Raw genomic sequence first — 17,869 nt, 5'->3', positions numbered from 1 at the left:
AGTAGATAAGTTCTGCTGTAGTCACAAAGACAAGCAACCTATGCAAGAATGTAGCAATTGGATATGGACTCCTTTGTGCCAAAATATGAATTTGATATATTTCACAGAAAGAAAACTACATTGTGCAGTTAAATATTCCATTAATTTTTAAAAACCCAAGCCAACACAAACTTAACTAAGAAGCCCACTCCTACACACACACACACACACACACACACACACACACACAGCAAAAAGTGATACCTGACAAGATCTATAGCAGTATTTCCCTAGCTCTCATGCTTACCAGACAGCAAAATCAATTTTGTCTTTTTCCAGTTTGTTTTGTGGTGCTCACTAGATGTGGTCAAAAAAGTCTAGTTGGCAGCCCATTGGTGACATTGAAGTTTCACCCATTTTTATGTGCTTACTTTGATCCCTCCATCCTGTCCATTCTCTTGACTTTTCAACCCCACGCTGCAGACCCCCTGATTAATAAATAATAACAATGTTGTTTGCTGGAGGCATTGGATAGCAGTTTGCATGTAGAACTAGCGTGCTTATATTTGGATTTCATCTTTGTCTTTAGACCTTTTGGCAGTTATAAGCCAAAATATTTGCCTATAAAGATATACATTTAAAATTGTGACTGTTACTAATAAATGAAATATAAACTATTTGCTTTTCTTTTTTAAAACATAATTCTGCACCAAATGCTCTGGATCCTGTTGATTCCTTCCTTCTGCTCTGGAAATGTTGTATGGTCTCTTTCAGTCATTTTCAGACTCTTCTGTGTAAATTAAGGACTAGAAACTTGTATTCTTTTCTTTTTTAAAAAACCTCCTGCATACTATGTTCTTAATAAATGTGGGCATTTGTGGTATCTGTCTTTGAACTAATTCACATACTCATTAAAGTGGCACTAAAACAGTAGCAAAGAAAAGTAGGATGACTGCTGTGTGAAATCTTTGGTAGGAGAATGTTGTGTCTATTTATACATTGCATTGTTATACAATAACATTTCAAGTACATAACATTATTGCAAAATTTTAGAGAATACACCCTTATTCCCCAAAAGCTTATCATTTGAAATTTGGGATCCTGAGCTGGAGGATAGGTATTACTATCTGATATCTGATTTCAGGGCCACAGTCTGGCTATGACAAAAGATGGGAGTACTGTAACTTCTTTAGAATAAGGAATCCCTTTTGGTGTCTTCATCATGAAACTGTCTTTTGAATCTTAATGAGCTGATTTTTCCATACGTACTACATTCCTCCATTATGGTTTAAGGTGAATTAATTTTTCTGGCCAGTGAATCTTAATGGGAAGACTGCACTTGTTGGTCTTCTAACTGCCCAGAAATTGGTTAAAGCAAAAAAGTATTCTGAGAGGAAGTATGTAAGGTGGAGACAAAGGTGGAGATGCTGTACTCAAATATCTTAATTGCAGTCAGAGAGAAATGAACAAAAAACTGAAGTGGCTCCCAAGGAGATATTAGAAAACGCAAGTTGAAAATGAGAATGATTTAATGTCAAATGAGACAAATGCCGAGTTGATACTCCAGTGCCTCACGCTTCCACTTGTCCTTGGCATTGAGAAAATGAGATTTTTAATATCGGAAAAACAGATTGCCATGAAGGCTCATCCATTGTAAATTTGAGCTGTCTTTTAGAGCAGCTTTTAAGCTGAAGATTGGATTGTTCATTCCACCCTATAGTTGCTGCCACGATTTTCATTCGAATACGGAATTCCTCCCTCTTTTCTCCTCCACTCTTTGCATACTATTTATGCACCAGAGAGGGAAGGAAAACTGACTTCCTCTTTCAGTCTGTTTCTCCCTTTTCTCCTCTTTCTCCCCCCCCCCAACTTTAACAAGTTAATTTCATTAATGAATAATGCAGACAGGACAAAGGTTTGTCAGGTTTAACCTCTGCATTAGTCATACAGATTAATAATACTTGCTGTTCTGCCTGGTTAATGCTAAGAAGACAAACTTAAATTCTGTTTGTCAGACTGAAGGGTTGAGGCCTTATGGTTTTGAAATGCCATGATAGGGAGGGATATTCAAAAATCATACAGCCTGTATTCAGCTACTGGGTTCTTTGGAAATCAAATGATATAATGAAAAATTGACTCTTCAGTTCACATTAAGTTTGGAAGTCACTATGGATGTGTGGACTCTTTATTTTCTGTCTTTGGGCTGCTGGCAGGGAAGAGGGCCCTGTCTGCATTATTATATATTTTCCCCAACTGAGATTTGATTTTCACATTTTAAAGGTGCTGTACTGTTTTTAAACTTGAGTTTGCAACTTCTCCTTCAATTATTGGAATGTTTGCAATCACTGCACGACAGGCAGCAACTCAGCTACTACACCAGGGAATTTACATGGCAAATATGGCAGTATATGGCAAATATGGCAATAATGGATGCACGTCTTCCTGTTTCCTAAATGGGCAGGATATCAAGGATGTGTGTTATTAGTACCAACAATTTTTTTTCTTTTTATAGAAATGCATACCTTCTAATCTGGGTTTTTTACCTTCCCAAATGTATCTTGAGGGCCACTAGTTGGCACAGAATACTGGACTAGATGACCAGCAAACAAACACTGGAGTGCCTAACACCAGACATATCACTGGAAGGGAAAATCACAAAACTGCATTTCACTTATTTTGGCCATGTCATGTGGGGGAATTCACTGGAGAAAACACTTATATTGAGAAGAGTTAGCAGTAATAGGAAACCAGGCCGCCAAATAAAAACTCAAAGAAGCAATGCAAGAACGGAAAATGTGGAAAGACTTGCCCCATAGAATTGCCAATAATTGGACATGACTGAATGGAATGCACCATCAACACTGGACTAGATGGCCTTTGGGCTAGATCTAGCAGAAATGTTTGTGGATTCTATGGCTTGATCAAGCTAAGGGGCTTTTTCTGATGTTTGAATTCTTCTTTTTTAAAGCAAAACAAACTATTGAGCACAATCATGTTAAAGTTATTGGCATATGTGAGATTCATAATGTTGCTCTAGAAATAAAAAAAAATTCCAGCATGAGCTCTTCTAGTGGTCCCTTGAAAAAAATTATTCCAGTCTAGTCAAAGTCAAGGTAGAAAGCTGTTGTGTCTGTTCAATGTCCCTAGAAATTTAGATATCTTTGCAGAATGTTTGTTACAAATCTTGTTCATGTTTCTTACTAACTTCTTAGGTGATCAGAAAAACAGTCCTTTTTGCCATTTTTCTGCAAATATTGGAGAATTGTTAAAATGTTAAATTGTTAAAAATCTTCCCATTCTATGCTTGTGATGTCTTATTTCTGCCCTGTTTAATCACTGTTGTAGATTTCTCTGGATCTTTCAGAGATCAGTACCTGTGGGTACCCAAAATAGCACAGAGTCAAATAAAGCATTAACAGTTTTGAAGTGAGATATGTCTGGTTTCTCTAAGTGATGCAAAACAAATTTAAAATGACATAGTTTTGTGCACCTCAAGTCATGTTATCAACTTATGTTGATTTGTCATTCTAAACCTACTGTATACATCTTTCTGAGCAACTGGTATTTTACTTCTGTGTTTTATTCAATAATTACAGCTTTGCAACCCCTCATGTCCAGATGCATTTACGTTGTGAGACACTATAAAATATTTCAAAAAGACCCTCCTACCCATCAGAGTCCTTTCTATTTTAAGACAGATTCTGGCTTTATGGGAGTTTTGGTAGAAGATGAAATAATGATTGCTTGCTTGTGAGGTATTTTTTTTTGATGTGTGCAATAATATGAAAAATAACTTCTAAAAATTGTGTAAAAAATTAAATCACCACCTTCTTATTTGTTTCAGAATGATAACAAATACTGAAGACCTCCAAGAGGCTTTCTGACCTTCCTCTCCCCATGTAAATTATGCTGAGAACCTTTCCAGTGGTGTAAGTACAACATGAACTATTTTTTATTTGTCTGTAGTCAAAAGCTTGAGAGCTAGTAAGTCTGTTAGGTTTGCAGACTTCTGCTGAATTAAGGATTTCCTGTTGGCTGGTAATAATGGTACGTCTAGTCTAATACATCAAAGAGCATCAGGTTAGGATAGGCTGACCTAGGAAGCTACAAGAGGAATATGTGTTTTACTTTTCATGCCCTTTCATGCTGATGGTGTGGTTTGTATTTTACTTCAGAAATGTGGTAGTGTGACAGCGATTTTGGTAAGCTTTATAAATATTCCTACAACATACATATATCCTAGCCACTAGGCCAGTAATTAAAGGTTACAGGAAATATTTTCCAGATAGCCTAGAGAGGACTATCTCACTCATATTGGTTGTTAAATTTATATGATTTTTCAATATGAAATTTTGGGAGAAGCTTGTTTTGTGAATGACCTACATTTGTTTGTTATAAATATTTCTATTTTACAGATGGCTTAAAAATGGTTCAGAAAGGAGTTGAATTTCAACTAGAGCAATTCTACACATGCAGCCTACAATATTTGTGTTGCATTTCTACACATTTCTACATTGTGATTCACAGACATAAAAACAAAGGATTTTGACTGAATAGCTCTTAAGTAATAAACATTTCATGTGTTTATAGTGCAGGGAGATTAAAAGGAAAGGGTTTTATTTGGATCTGCAGTACTGTGCATTCAAATCTCTGCTAGGCTATAAACTAAGAAAGTAGCCATTGATCAGTCTCAGCTCTTAAAGTTCTGTTCTTTCTTAGCCCAACTAAGTTACACATTGAAACATGCCCTAGAAATACAGTGCAGTCTCGAATGTAAATTTGTCAGTCATTTTTTCCCTTGCTGTGATCAGGGGAATCAAGGAAGGTTTATAATGTTTCTTGCAGAGCAAAAGCTGAGGTTACCACTTAATTGAATAGCAAAGGCAGAGCATTTGGCTTTCACTATTCAGACTTTGCCCAAGCCAAAGGTTTCATAGTGCCTGTTAGTTATAAGGATGAGTTCCACAGGCTGCAAGTTTCTTCTATACCGGAAGAAGGCTCTGAGGTTTTCAAATCTAGATGATTAGTTCCAGCAGTCCAATTCTAACCTGTTTTCTTGAAAATGCAATACACACCTGTGCAAACAAGAAAAAACTGTTTTCTTATACTGATTATTTCTCCTGGCAGATCATTAAGAAATGGATAAAGCAATCAGAGACAGGAATTATTAATTTTGCCTGATTTTCCCCCCCTTCCTCTTTATTCTTAGAAAATTACTCCAGGTCAGATCATTTGTTCAACTTGCCTAAACTGCCTGCCTTCCCCTACTTATTGCCCTGCTAATGTACTAGACAATGATTTCCCACATCCCCAGTTATTATTTATGATAGGGCATTAGAATGGCAAAGGTAGTATATTTTTGGCTTCAATTATTAGCCAGGGAATGAGTTTCTCCCTGCTTTTTTAAAAAGAAGGTGCTGGAGGTTGAATCTGGCAATTTCATTATGTAATTTTAATTTCACCTGTGGCAATGGTGAAACTTGTTTGTTGGTTGCTGCTTTATGTGAATCCAGAATACCTTGGGGCGTATCGAAGATTCTTCTTCAGTGGAGTTTTGTGGTAGAGGGGACCCTCACCTAGTCAGACTAAGGAAAAAGGGTTCCTAGGATATAAAATGTCTGCAAATTACTATTTATAATCTGTCCTATTTATACACCATTTACTGCTTTGAAAGGCATCGTGTGTGCTCTTTTAGATTTAAGACAATTTTACTCTAGGTTTCATGAGTCGAACAAAGAATGAATAGGTGAACCCTAAAAATATACTCCATGAAACCATTAACAAACTGCTTAGCACTTTCCCTGTGTTTTTTCCTCTTTCATGGATATGCATGCCATTCGAATCTCTGGGCATTTCATGACTTTACATATGAACAACATGAACGCATGAAGTTGAAAACTAGGAGCAGGACTTAGTCTCTTGGTTGAAGCATCCCCCTCCTCAAGAGACCTAAATTGTTGTGGGATTGACCAAAGAGCTCTCATTCATGAGAATCAACTGGCATGTCACAACTTGGCAGAGACTTCGAAGTTCATTTTGTCATGATATGAGGCTTTGGGAGCTGATTAGCTACTTCCTTGGTTCTTGAAAAGCATATATGTATAAAAGCAGTATTTATGAGGCATTGAAGGGAATTTTTGTTTTGTTTTCAGATGATGTAAGCATTTTGTTTTTAGAAACCTCAGCATGAAGGTTTGTTTTTTTGTATGTTAAGGGAAAAATCCTATTTTGCCACTGTCAGCTTTTATAGATACTTATGATCAATGGGTGGAAGAAATACATTTTAACCAGAGTTTTGTTTTTAAACAGTTAAGTATATTGTATTAAAAAAATAATGTAGCAGTGCCCTCCTCTCAAACGTTTTGCTCTGTTCCAATCTTTCCCAGACTATTGTCATTAGGAATTCTGGGTTCTGTATTTCCAACATATCTGGAAGGACTAGCTTTTTGAGGTGGGAGGAGAAGTCTGTAGCAACACTAAGCACCTTGATGTGGATTTACACAACTGAAGAATCTCTGCACTGGAGACATTCAGTGGCTGTGCACTAAATAGAGACATCCCATTGCATTGCAGTTAGGACCATGATTTTGCATGATCTCTGAAGGGATGATCAAGACCCAAGACTATGGAGTTGCTTCCTGCAGCTTTGTGTCTTAATCAATTATAATTATAGGCAGAGTTTCACTTCCAGAGGAGAGATACCATATTATAACATTGCTAGTATATCTCAAAGGTGCTGTTCAAAAGGCAATTAGATCTTCTTGGGTTTTTTCCTTCAAAATGTTGTGCTTCTAATCCAAGAAGCTTCTTCAGTTCACTGAAGTAAAAAACCAAGAAAGTCCAGTTACCTTTGGGACAACCGTGACCTTGATGATTGAGAATCTCCATAGACATTGCTAGTATGGAAAACCATTGTAGATAACTCTACTAAATCAAGATTTGTTTATTCAGTTAAGAATAAAAGCCTCTTCCACATACTGGCACAATCTAAACCTGTCAGACTGGCAGTCCACAGGCCAGATGCGTCATGCGCAGGCCCCGCCCACGCCCACTTCACAAAGGAAAAAAAAGTCATGATGCGATCGAGTTTGACACCCGTGATCCAAACTCAATGCTTATACTACATTTCTCCATTATTTCTTGGATCTTAACTAGAGCTCCTGCTTTAAAACCAAACAGTAAAGGCAATGAGAGAGAATTTTTATTACAGTCACAGATCAGAATTATGGATAAAGCCACATTAAAATAAAAATGAGTAAACAAAACAGGATAAAGTATAATTAATGGTGGCTTCATCAATGAGCAATCAAAATCTGTCTGAATATACAAAATTTGGCTATGTTCAAGGAGACTGAATCATATTGATTTGACAACAACTAAGCATATAAAAGATCAGTATTTCTCGGGGTTTTTTGTCAGGTAAGGAGTTATAAGGTAGATCCTAGGATCCTTATAGAGTGTACAATATAATAGGACATGAGCGGTAGTTTCAATGGTCCTTTGAACACAGGATACATAGGGGACTTTTTTGTATCGGCCTTCCAAAATTGCTGACTATGAAGTCAGTTTTGTCACATTTCTTTGAACTGCAATTCTTCTACTTCCCATTTGATGGGTATCCCAGCCTTGTCCTGGCTTCTGGGTTTTCTCTCCCCCTCCTATAGCCAACCTTTACAAATTCCCCACCCCTTCCTTCCATAACATAGCTTCTCTCCTACCCTGCACAATCTCTGATTGGGTTCTCTGTATTCCACCCCCCATCCCCCCCAAAAAAGCAAATGTGTCCAAGGAAGAATAAGTTTTCTGACTGGTTGCCCTTTTTGTACCCTCCAACTGGCAAGCCTGCGTAGGTACTGGTCAACTCAGAAGGATGGAAACGAGTAGTAAGAACACTCTAGTGGCAATTCAACCCTACTGCAAAAAATGTAAGAGGGTGAGGTCAGTAGCCATGTGGAAGTGCCATGAAGGATACAAACAACTCTGAGTAATAGTGTGTCAATGATAGATTTTGAAAGCCCAAACAAAGTGGATTTTAAATTGTTATTAGTTCAGGACAGAGTCTGATGTGAAATCTGAAATCAACTTCTGCCTGTCAAAATAGTATTATGCAACACAAAGTCCCACTTGTACTAGTAGCTGAAGGACTTCAAGACAGAAGAATGCCTCTTCCATTCTATTATTCTATTGCTATTTCATTCTTGCCTTGAGTTGTACAAGTTGTTTGTTGGTGAGCATTTGATTATCCTGGATTTCTTTTCAGGTGTCTCAGGCTGTTCTTATTAACTGTCATTGCTTTGATCAAAAGTGTACAACTGATTTCTGCATTTGTAGCACCCTGCTTTGCATGCCTAAACAGAACATTTTGGAGAGATAGCTGGGCAGACCTGGTTTGCTTCACAGTTTAAGCCTGAATGTTGCTAGGGCTGAACAGCTGTGAAAAGAGACTAGTGTCTAAACCTCAAAGTGGGCTGAGGGGAGGAAAGTAATGAGAGGATGTAAACATCTCCTTTAAAAACAGCAATACTCCTATGGCTATTTAATGTAAACCTGTTCTCTGAATGCCTCTGATAGAGGCGCTTGCAACGATCCTCTGGCACAGGAACCTTCTTTAGAAGGGTTAATCACCTGGGAATGAATCAAGATTAAGAATACATTCAACCACTTTGTTGAAACTAAAACAGCTTCTCATAGTGGCCAAGTTGACATCTCCTGGAAGCCAACACACAGGACAGAAGAGCAGTGGCAACCTCCTGCTACTGTTCTGCTATACTTGTCTACAGCAGGGGTGTCAAACTGCCAGCCCATGGGCCGGACATATCATGGCAAAACTGCGCCCACCCCATTGCCGGCAATGGAAAAAAAGTCACGATACATCGCAACATATCACGTGACGTTGCGAGTTTGACACCCCTGGTCTACAGCAACATATACTGTACTGACTTAAATTGGTATTGAGTCTTAGTGCCCACAAAGATAGATTTTCTCCATGACATTCTGTCCCTATCCTGATCCTTCAGGTCTTCCAAAAGTGCACCAATCACTACTGTAACTGAGTCTATCCACCTTGCTATTGACTATCCTTTTCATCCCTTCTTTACACTTTTTCCAACATTAGAGCCTTTTCTGGAGAGCGAGATCTTTACATAATATGTCCATAAGTGGCTACTTGTGTCTCAAGTGAGAACTCTGGATTGATTATTTTTGATGATCTACTATTCGTTTGTTTTCTTGGCTGACCATGGTGTTCTTAGGAGCCTTCTCCAGCACCAAAGAGGAAAAGTGTCAATACTCTTTCTATCCTGCTTACTTAGACTGGATTACTTGAAATTGTCTTGGGATTTCTTTTTAACAATGAAGAGTGGGCTAAATCAGAGGTCCCCAACTTTTTGGGCACAAAGGACCAGTTGCGTGGAGAAAGGTTTTTTCACAGACCGGAAAGTGCGTGGTTTTGTGTGCTGCCTGCATTTTGCAAATCTGAAGTGTTCTGCTTTTTGCTTATTAAATAAAAAACAAACAAACAACCAGATCCTGCTTTTTCTTTTTTTAATGGGCTGATTCCTGCAAAGAAAAAAACAGTTCGCCCTTCTCCCATAAGAAACAAATTGAAGTAATACAATTAAAGGAGTTGTAGCGAATTAGAAGGGCTTCAAACATTATGTAGTGATAAACTGCTAATGGGGATGCATGTCCCTTAATTAACAAGGAGCATCACATTATTCTTAAATGTCTGGTTGCAGAATTGCCTCGTAAATTGGCTTGTTAAACACAGGACACCTTTACATTAGGGATTTGCATGCAGTTTACAAGTAAAATTGCTGTCAGTTTAAGGTAAGGCATTGCTGAGAAGAGTGTTCTCTTCTATCTCCACCATGCAATTTTCTTCTTGAATTTCTGAGTGCTTCAAAAGAGTAGGACATCATTAAAAACTGGGATTCCTCTGTGACTTGAAAAATGCTGTGTGTGTGTGTGTGTGTGTGTGTGTGAGAGAGAGAGAGAGAGAGAGAGAGAGAGAGAGAGAGAGTGTCTGACAGTCAACCTTGTTAAAAACAGTTGCACAGAATGCAGAATAAGTTCATGTCAACACAGGTGAAAGAAACAACTAATTCTGTATCTGTAACACAGATACATAGTATTTACACACATCGTCCGAAATTGGATCATTGGGAAATGGTAATAGATTTCTCTCCTCCTAAAATAGTCATTAAGAATCAGCATCTTCATGTAGTCCTATGCATGTTTTTCAAAAGAAATAACTTAGAGTAAGTGTATTAAGGACTGCAATCTATTATTTCTTTGGTTTCTACAATGGAACATTTTAGGACTATGCAAGCACATTGGATTCAAAGATGGATAAGTGCTTCAGGAATGTCTGCTATTTCTTAAAGCAGTTGTGTATTTTTTGGAAATATCTAGTTGCTCCTGGTAGAAGCAGCAGTAGCAGCAGCAGCAGCATGCATGATCTCAGGACAGGACAGATCTTGTTTAAGTTATTGCAAACAAATGCCATCTTTTTTGCTTTTGAATCTGAAGTGTTACATAGTTCTGGAACATTTTTTTCCTAGCAGATATTAAGTCTGCTTATCCAAAAATTGTGGCTGAGCTTTGCTGCTAGTCACTGTCAAAATTCACAAAGTCTCTGGCATCAATTCACTCTTTTATTTTTACAAATTACAAAAGTAAAAAATAGCCGTGTATATCAAAAATGTGTTTGTTTATCCAAATGTAATTATCGTAATACTCAATTGAACAGATCACTTTCGTAAACATGATTTATAGTTCTCTGTTTTTTCCTGCTTCTGTAATATAAGCACTATAACCTGCTTTTTAATTTAACTAGTGGTATACCAGTGCAGATTCTGTCAAGCTTCAAATTTCCATTTCAGTTACTTGCACTTAATGGCAATTGTCAAAAAAGCATCAATCCATTCCATACTTTTACTTTTAATGTTCCATTTTCAAAATGAATGAATTAACCCCACAACTTCAGCATGGTACCCGGGAACAGCAAAGTGCCTGCTTGCCAACTCATTTCTTTGGTTGCTGACAAAGTTCCTATCTATAAAGGTTGTATCTGGTGAAGTGGGATTTTTTAAAAAAATTCTGTCCACAAGTATACAATTCTTTTTCTATAAGGTATATTTTGAATCATGTATAAAATAAACAAAAAATGTGAAACATCTGAATTCTGGTATTTTTGTAATTTCTTCTGTCCTTTACTAGTCATTATGTTATTTTAATTAAGTTTGAGATTGTTTCCTGTGTGTTCCATTACCCATTATTGCTGTTTTGTTATTTGGCTTATTGGTATATTGGAATAAATCACAAATTATACAGAATCTAGTTGATATGATATTATTTAAAGTGGTGTTCACAAAAATTCTGGGGTTTTGTATCAGATCGTAGAAATAGAATGTCATTTTGTGGATTTACATAGTAGGAAATTTTGGAAGGGCTATCATGTTTACTTAGAGTGGGTTTTTGATTTGCAAGAAAGGAGAGGACGCTCCTTGGTTGGTAACTATCAGACTTTTTAAGGATTGAGAAATGGATTGTTTAAAAAATGTTTCATCTTTTCCTATATGAAAATTATTTGTTCCAATTTAAAAGTCCTCCAGAATTTATGACAATATATATTTTTATTCTGATATTGTTGGAAAGGATGAAACAGTTGTGTTTCTCCAGTAAGCTATGGGGATTTATTTCCACTTATGAGTACTGTAATGTATTTGTGAGAGAGTTGTGACACCATAAGTAGAGTACTTGTCATGTAGTCTTAGGCTCGGCCTCACAGTGGAAGACTCCTTTAAGATATATTGGCCATTAGTTATGTCCAGAAAAATGGTGTAAGATAATGAGCATCTTTATATGAAATCAGCTGAGATAGTACTTTCCATCCTTGTAGTGATTCTTCAAATTCTTAATTTCTTTTCTAAAAACCAGTTCAATTGTAGTTGATGTAACAGACAAAAGGAGAAATTCCACCCCAAACTATAAGTGCTTTCTACTGTTGTGGTCATTAGGATGGAGATAGATAGTCCTTTTAGAACAACAGACATGTTTGGAAATTAGAGAACTGTTGAATGCTCAAAAAATGGCTGCCATGAGTAGGATGTCTTTATTCACCAAATGGCTGCCTAATTAACAAACACCCTTTTACCAGAACTGGGAAGTCTTGTTTCTTCCTCTTTCTCCTCTTATTAATTCAGTGAGAATCTCTTTGCCACCTCAAATTATATATTTTTTTCTGGGTAAGAAAATTATTCTTTCAAGCATCCACCATTTTCATTTTTTAAAGAATAACTAGGAGGGTATGTAGGACCAAGAGAAATATGAGAGAGAGAGAGAGAGAGGGAGGGAGGGTGAGAGAGAGAGAGAGAGATCTCCAATGGTCAAAAAATACATTTTGTCATATTAATGTCATTGTTGAATTTGAAATTCTACGATCACCTGTTTTTTAAAACTTTCAGACATTTATTTTTTCACATTTTTATTTATTTCTTGACTTAGTGTCAATGTTTCCAAATACAGTATGGTATGATTTATATGCTATTTAAAATTTATTTCATGTTTTTTTCAATCTTAAAAAATAGTACACAAAAAAGGCCTTGAGATTAAAAAACAGAGGTTTCCCCCCCCCCCCAGTTTTTTAAGGAAGGAAGATAGAATTCTATCTCTCTGTCCATAGCTTTTGCAAGATATGCTTTTTACAGTTTTCTTTCTATTACTATCGCTTCTTCTATTCTATTAATAAGTCCAAGTTTGAATGATTTTTTTCTCCCAGTATATTGGATTATTGCTTTACTTGTAATTTCATGATGTTTTTTTCTGCTGCTGGGCACATTTCTTTCTTTTAAAAAATGTATATTTTATTGATTAATTTTAATATTTATTCTGAAGGCCTTTGGGTGGAAAATTGACCTAAAATGCTAATATAAATAAAACAACATTGTTTCTGAAATTGTGGGGAGTTGCAAAATCAGGTTACTGTATTGATGTGGGAACTTGCTTAAAAAAAGGGTCAGACTTTCTATTGATAATCATTGATTTCAAAAAACTAAACTAAAATCTAATGTACACTATGAAATGTACAATTAACAATGACAAATGTGTGCCTGTAGGCTTATAATCCTAAATAAACAGACATAAAAAAGGATGGGAACAGAATAATACAATCAAATCTCTGATCCAGCTTGCTTAGTATTGTCTAATTTGTCAGTAGCTCTCTAGGATTTCAGATGCAAGATTTTATGTATTGATTTTATTTATTTGTTCATTTTCTGTATTTCCTAGGGACCTAGGCTTATCAGGGTGATTGAACAGATTTACACTAAGGCATCCTATGAGCAAGAGTTGTGCTATCATGGAGATATGGGCTTCCTGGAGTGGAAAAACAGGAATAAGAAAATATGATAGAGAAAGAGAAACTAACTTTAAAAACAATCAGTTATTGAATAATAAATATGCCTGCCATGAGGCTCATTCTGAAGAGTGGGTAGAATATCTTTGTGCCTTATCAGAGTACAGTGGCTGATAGTGTTTATATGCTGGGGAGAGGAAACTGCACTTACATTTAGTTGGACGTGCTTAAATCAAATACATTTCTCATCTTTTTCCCCCCAGTCTGCTGGAAACCATGTTTCACTACACTGATGAACCCAGATTTACCATAGAGCAAATAGATCTACTTCAACGCCTGCGGCGTACTGGTATGACACGGCACGAAATCCTCCATGCTTTGGAAACCTTTGACCGTCTTGACCAGGAACACAGTGACAAGTTTGGGCGGCGCTCTGCCTATGGGAGTGGATCCTGTAGTAACAGCACCAACAATGTTCCAGCGTCTTCCTCTACAGCCACAGCTTCCACACAGACCCAGCATTCTGGGATGTCCCCATCTCCTAGCAACAGTTATGATACTTCCCCACAACCTTGCACTACCAATCAAAATGGGAGGGAGAGTAACGAGAGGTTGTCTGCCTTCAATGGGAAGATGTCACCTACACGTTACCCTCTGGCAAATAGCATGGCTCAAAGGTCATATAGCTTTGAAGCCTCTGAGGAGGACTTGGATGTAGATGATAAAGTAGAAGAATTGATGAGGTAGGCAAAGTTGTATATTATGGATCAAAAAATACTCATTCCCAGCTTCTTTTTTCCCCTGTTCTCTGCAAAAACACTTCAGAGCGTTGGATAGTTTTGAATTGCTTTGTTTATTTTCCCAGATCAAAACTTAATTGTCTTAGCCAGTTGAAGGGAGATCTTAGAACTTTATTCATTTGGTGCATTCTTCACAGCCTTAGTTTGGATTTGGATGATTATCTAATGCAAAAACTGACTTGGTGAAACTACCAATGAGTGACACTTCTGACATGGCAGCTGGTCATTTAAACTCTTGAATGCATTGCTTAGGTGCAGAAAGGCTCAAGCATAACAGTTTCCTCAACCTAGTGGCTTTCAAGCATCCTCTATTAAAATAGGTCAAGAAAAGCTGTTGTGGGGATCTTTTTTGGTTTAATGAAGAAAATAGATACTTGAAAATAGAATTCTGATTCCAAGCACTGGGCTTGGAAGACAGTTGCTTTGTGTAGTTCAGCAGAATATAAGCCAGGACTGAATGTGGGCTTTTAAAAGACCCAGTGTGCATATATTATTATATAAGCAAATAATCAGACATACTTAAGAAAAAAGCCCACATGTATGAGTCAGCCATAAAATAATATGTATTTGCTATAATTATGCAAACCTACATATATATATATATATATATATATATATATATATATATATATATATATATATATATATATATATATATATATATATATATATATATATATATATATATATATATATATATATCCAGATTATCATATTTATGTACTTTAAAATGTATTTTACATGGTTTATCTGATTTTGCCAGAATAAAGAGAAACAAAGAATTGAGGAAGATAACACTCAAATTTAGAATTATACTTTTAAGACAACTGAAAGCACTACTGAAGTATGGTTTTTACTCAGTTATAAAGAATGGAAATTTAAAGAATTCTGATGTGCACAGAGCTATGGATATGATTTCTACTCTTTGGCCATGAAATGTTGGAACAGCAGATTTATATATCTATTGGCTGCTTCACCATATCAGTTACTAAAATTTCAGCCTGTTACCTCTTCTGTTTATTACTCAGCAAAGCATGTTTTCTACCCAGTGTCCATTCTCACAAATCCATTCTAATTATTGTTTCATAGTGAATATTGTTTCCTAGCATTTTTACAGTGATAATTAGGGTAGATTTAATAGACTAGTGCAGATAGATTTATGAGGAGTAATTACAAAATAGCCAATTCTGTCTGTGGAATTTCTTGCTCCCTTTTGCTTCTTACTCCTACAGACACCCATGCATACAGATCAGCTTTAAGTTCAGTTTTGCACTGATGTGTGCAACGCATACTCTTTAGTTCCCCTTAGTGAATTTCAGGGACACCGTTCACCAAGTGATGCACGTATGTTGGTTATAGGAAAATGCTGATTGCAATGCCACAGATCTCCACACCAAAATAAAGAATATCTTAGTTAAACAGAGGTGGAAATTTCATTATTGGAATACCTGGAGAACTACTGTGAAGTTGATTTGGGCTGGACAGAATAATAATCTTATTTCATACATAACAGCTTTAGGCATTCCACACCAAGTGGAAGATGGGGTAGAATCACTATATGTAACATCAGAAACATTCAAATTGTACCTACTTCTAATAAATTTAATAAATAAAACAAAGTAACTTCTGCCTTAATAATTGTGGCAATTTGCTTCAGGTACACTATCTGGTTCTTAAATCTAGGTGTCAACGTGGTTTGCTCTGATCTCTCTCCTTTTAGCAATATTTCCTTTGTGGGAGTCTCATTTAATGATAGAAATCGTTACTGCTGCCATTTCTACTCCTCCCACCCCCAAAATGTTAGTTGCAGAGATTTATGCATCCCCTGTAATGAAACTTTGTACATTCCATATGGCTTGCATGAATTTATACAGACTGTGAGTCATCCATTTTCCTTGTATGCTTTGATCCACCAGTGACACTGATTAAAAGAAATGTCTGCTGGCAAGGGCAATATATCAACCCCCTCCCCACCATCCTCCACAAATGCATCTTCAAATTCTACTTTGGTCCTCTTTCTCTCTCTCTCTCTCTCTCTCTCTCTCTCTTCTCTTTTTATTTTTCCAACCCCACTCATTTTGATAGGAGGGACAGCAGCGTGATAAAAGAGGAAATCAAAGCCTTCCTGGCCAACCGGAGGATTTCGCAAGCAGTTGTTGCACAGGTTACAGGTAAGAGCTTGAAAATGTCCCCTTTTCTATTCTGAAGTGTTGCTACATCATCTTGCTCATTTGCTGGCTAGTGCAGGTGTTGGCGTATTGCGTGGCTTTCTGCATTGCAGTACCTATCTGTCAGGGTAGATATAATATATGCCTTTGATTTAATATCCATTGTCATACATGTCATGAAACTTCCTCAGTGAATCAGTGTTTTTATTCTGCTTCTCTCATCCTGCCTAATTTTTCCTCAGCTTCAATGGCTCATGCTAGCAGGATTTCCCCCCTATAATATTGTAATGAGTATCAAGTGCTTTTGAAATGGCTTTTTAAAAAAAATTCTAAAAATCACACATGGCAATCTTGTTTCAGTGCAAAAAAAATGCAACCTTTGGACTAGCTGATTTAAGGAAGACACTTCTTCAGTTCTCAGGATATTTACCTGGAAAAGTTTTTTAATTATACTTGGTATATTACATCCATAATTTGACCTTTCTACTTAAGCTATGTGGGTAATACTACTCCCGCACATTCTTGGTTTCTCATTGCTTACCTTTTACAAATAATCCCCTGTTTAAGAATGAGTTCTGTTCCCAAGGTCTGTCCTTAAGTTGAATTTGTATTTAACCAGAACAGTATTATTGTATAATACTGTGTAAGTGAGTATTGTGTAATGAACTTGAACTATTGTGCATTTAATTTGAATCATTATCTATTTAACTTAAATTTTGCTACAGTAGGTTGCAGCCTTAAACCAGTGTGTTCTTACCTGGCAACTTGCTCTGTTTGTAATAATCAGATTGTTGGGGGCAATTAAGCTGACTTTGTAATCATGCCGCTTGGGGGGGGGCGAAAGCCCTAATAAGCAGGCATATACATAGAATGAAGGCTACTGCTAAGCTTGTAAGCTGCCCTGAGTCTTCGGAGAAGGGCGGGATATAAATGGAATTAAAATAAATAAAAATAAAAAAAAATAAAGATGCTATACAAATACAATATGCAGACACAAGTAGTAATTTTATAAGTATATTTATATTCCATCTTTTATTCTAGGATTTTAAGCTAGAATAAGATTTTTAGCATACATAGTTCTCTCTTGCACCCCATTTTTGTCTAATTCCTATCTAAACTAGGCTGACATAATGACTATCTAAAATGAACCTCATAAGCTTCCTGACCTTGCAGGAATTTGGATATTCTCAGTCTTAATACAACATTCTTACTATGTGAAACTTGGTTCTCCAAGTGGAGATTCCTTACTCTTTAAATTAACTGGTAGCCATTTATAAAAACACATTGTTGAAATAATTATTTTTAATCAGTTCAAAACTTCAGGAAGAGGAGAGAACAACTCGGTGCATCAGGGGTATTACTTAGTTGAGTACATGTTTTAAATTCAGATTTAAAGTCCAGTTCAATTTCCTGTACATCTAATTTAAAAGTAGCAGTGCTAGAAAAACCTCTCACAATTAATGTAGGTGATACTGGTCTACTAATTGGTCTACATCCAATTAGTAAGTCCATCACTTATTTTGCTATTGATAGTGTTTATATTTTGAGGAATCTCAGAAGAAGGT

General features: G+C 36.5%; 1 protein-coding gene across 9 annotated transcripts in view; it reads left to right on the top strand.

Moving 5' to 3' along the window:
• Positions 1 to 17,869, top strand: part of HMBOX1 (homeobox containing 1) — a 133,201-nt gene that overhangs the window by 63,390 nt on the left and 51,942 nt on the right. For all 9 annotated transcript variants that reach the window (XM_081335543.1, XM_081335550.1, XM_081335547.1 and 6 more), the window contains 3 exons: positions 3,824 to 3,908; positions 13,600 to 14,079; positions 16,222 to 16,307. In XM_081335543.1, the coding sequence (XP_081191669.1) occupies positions 3,886 to 3,908; positions 13,600 to 14,079; positions 16,222 to 16,307 (589 nt within the window). In that variant the 5' untranslated portion in view covers positions 3,824 to 3,885. The remainder of the gene's footprint in view (positions 1 to 3,823; positions 3,909 to 13,599; positions 14,080 to 16,221; positions 16,308 to 17,869) is intronic.

The sequence above is a fragment of the Vipera berus genome, assembly GCF_964194415.1.
Source record: "Vipera berus genome assembly, chromosome: 1".
Classification (NCBI taxonomy): domain Eukaryota; kingdom Metazoa; phylum Chordata; class Lepidosauria; order Squamata; family Viperidae; genus Vipera; species Vipera berus.
The sequence above is the reverse complement of the archived record's forward strand: the minus strand, read 5'-3'. Positions and strand labels throughout refer to the sequence as shown.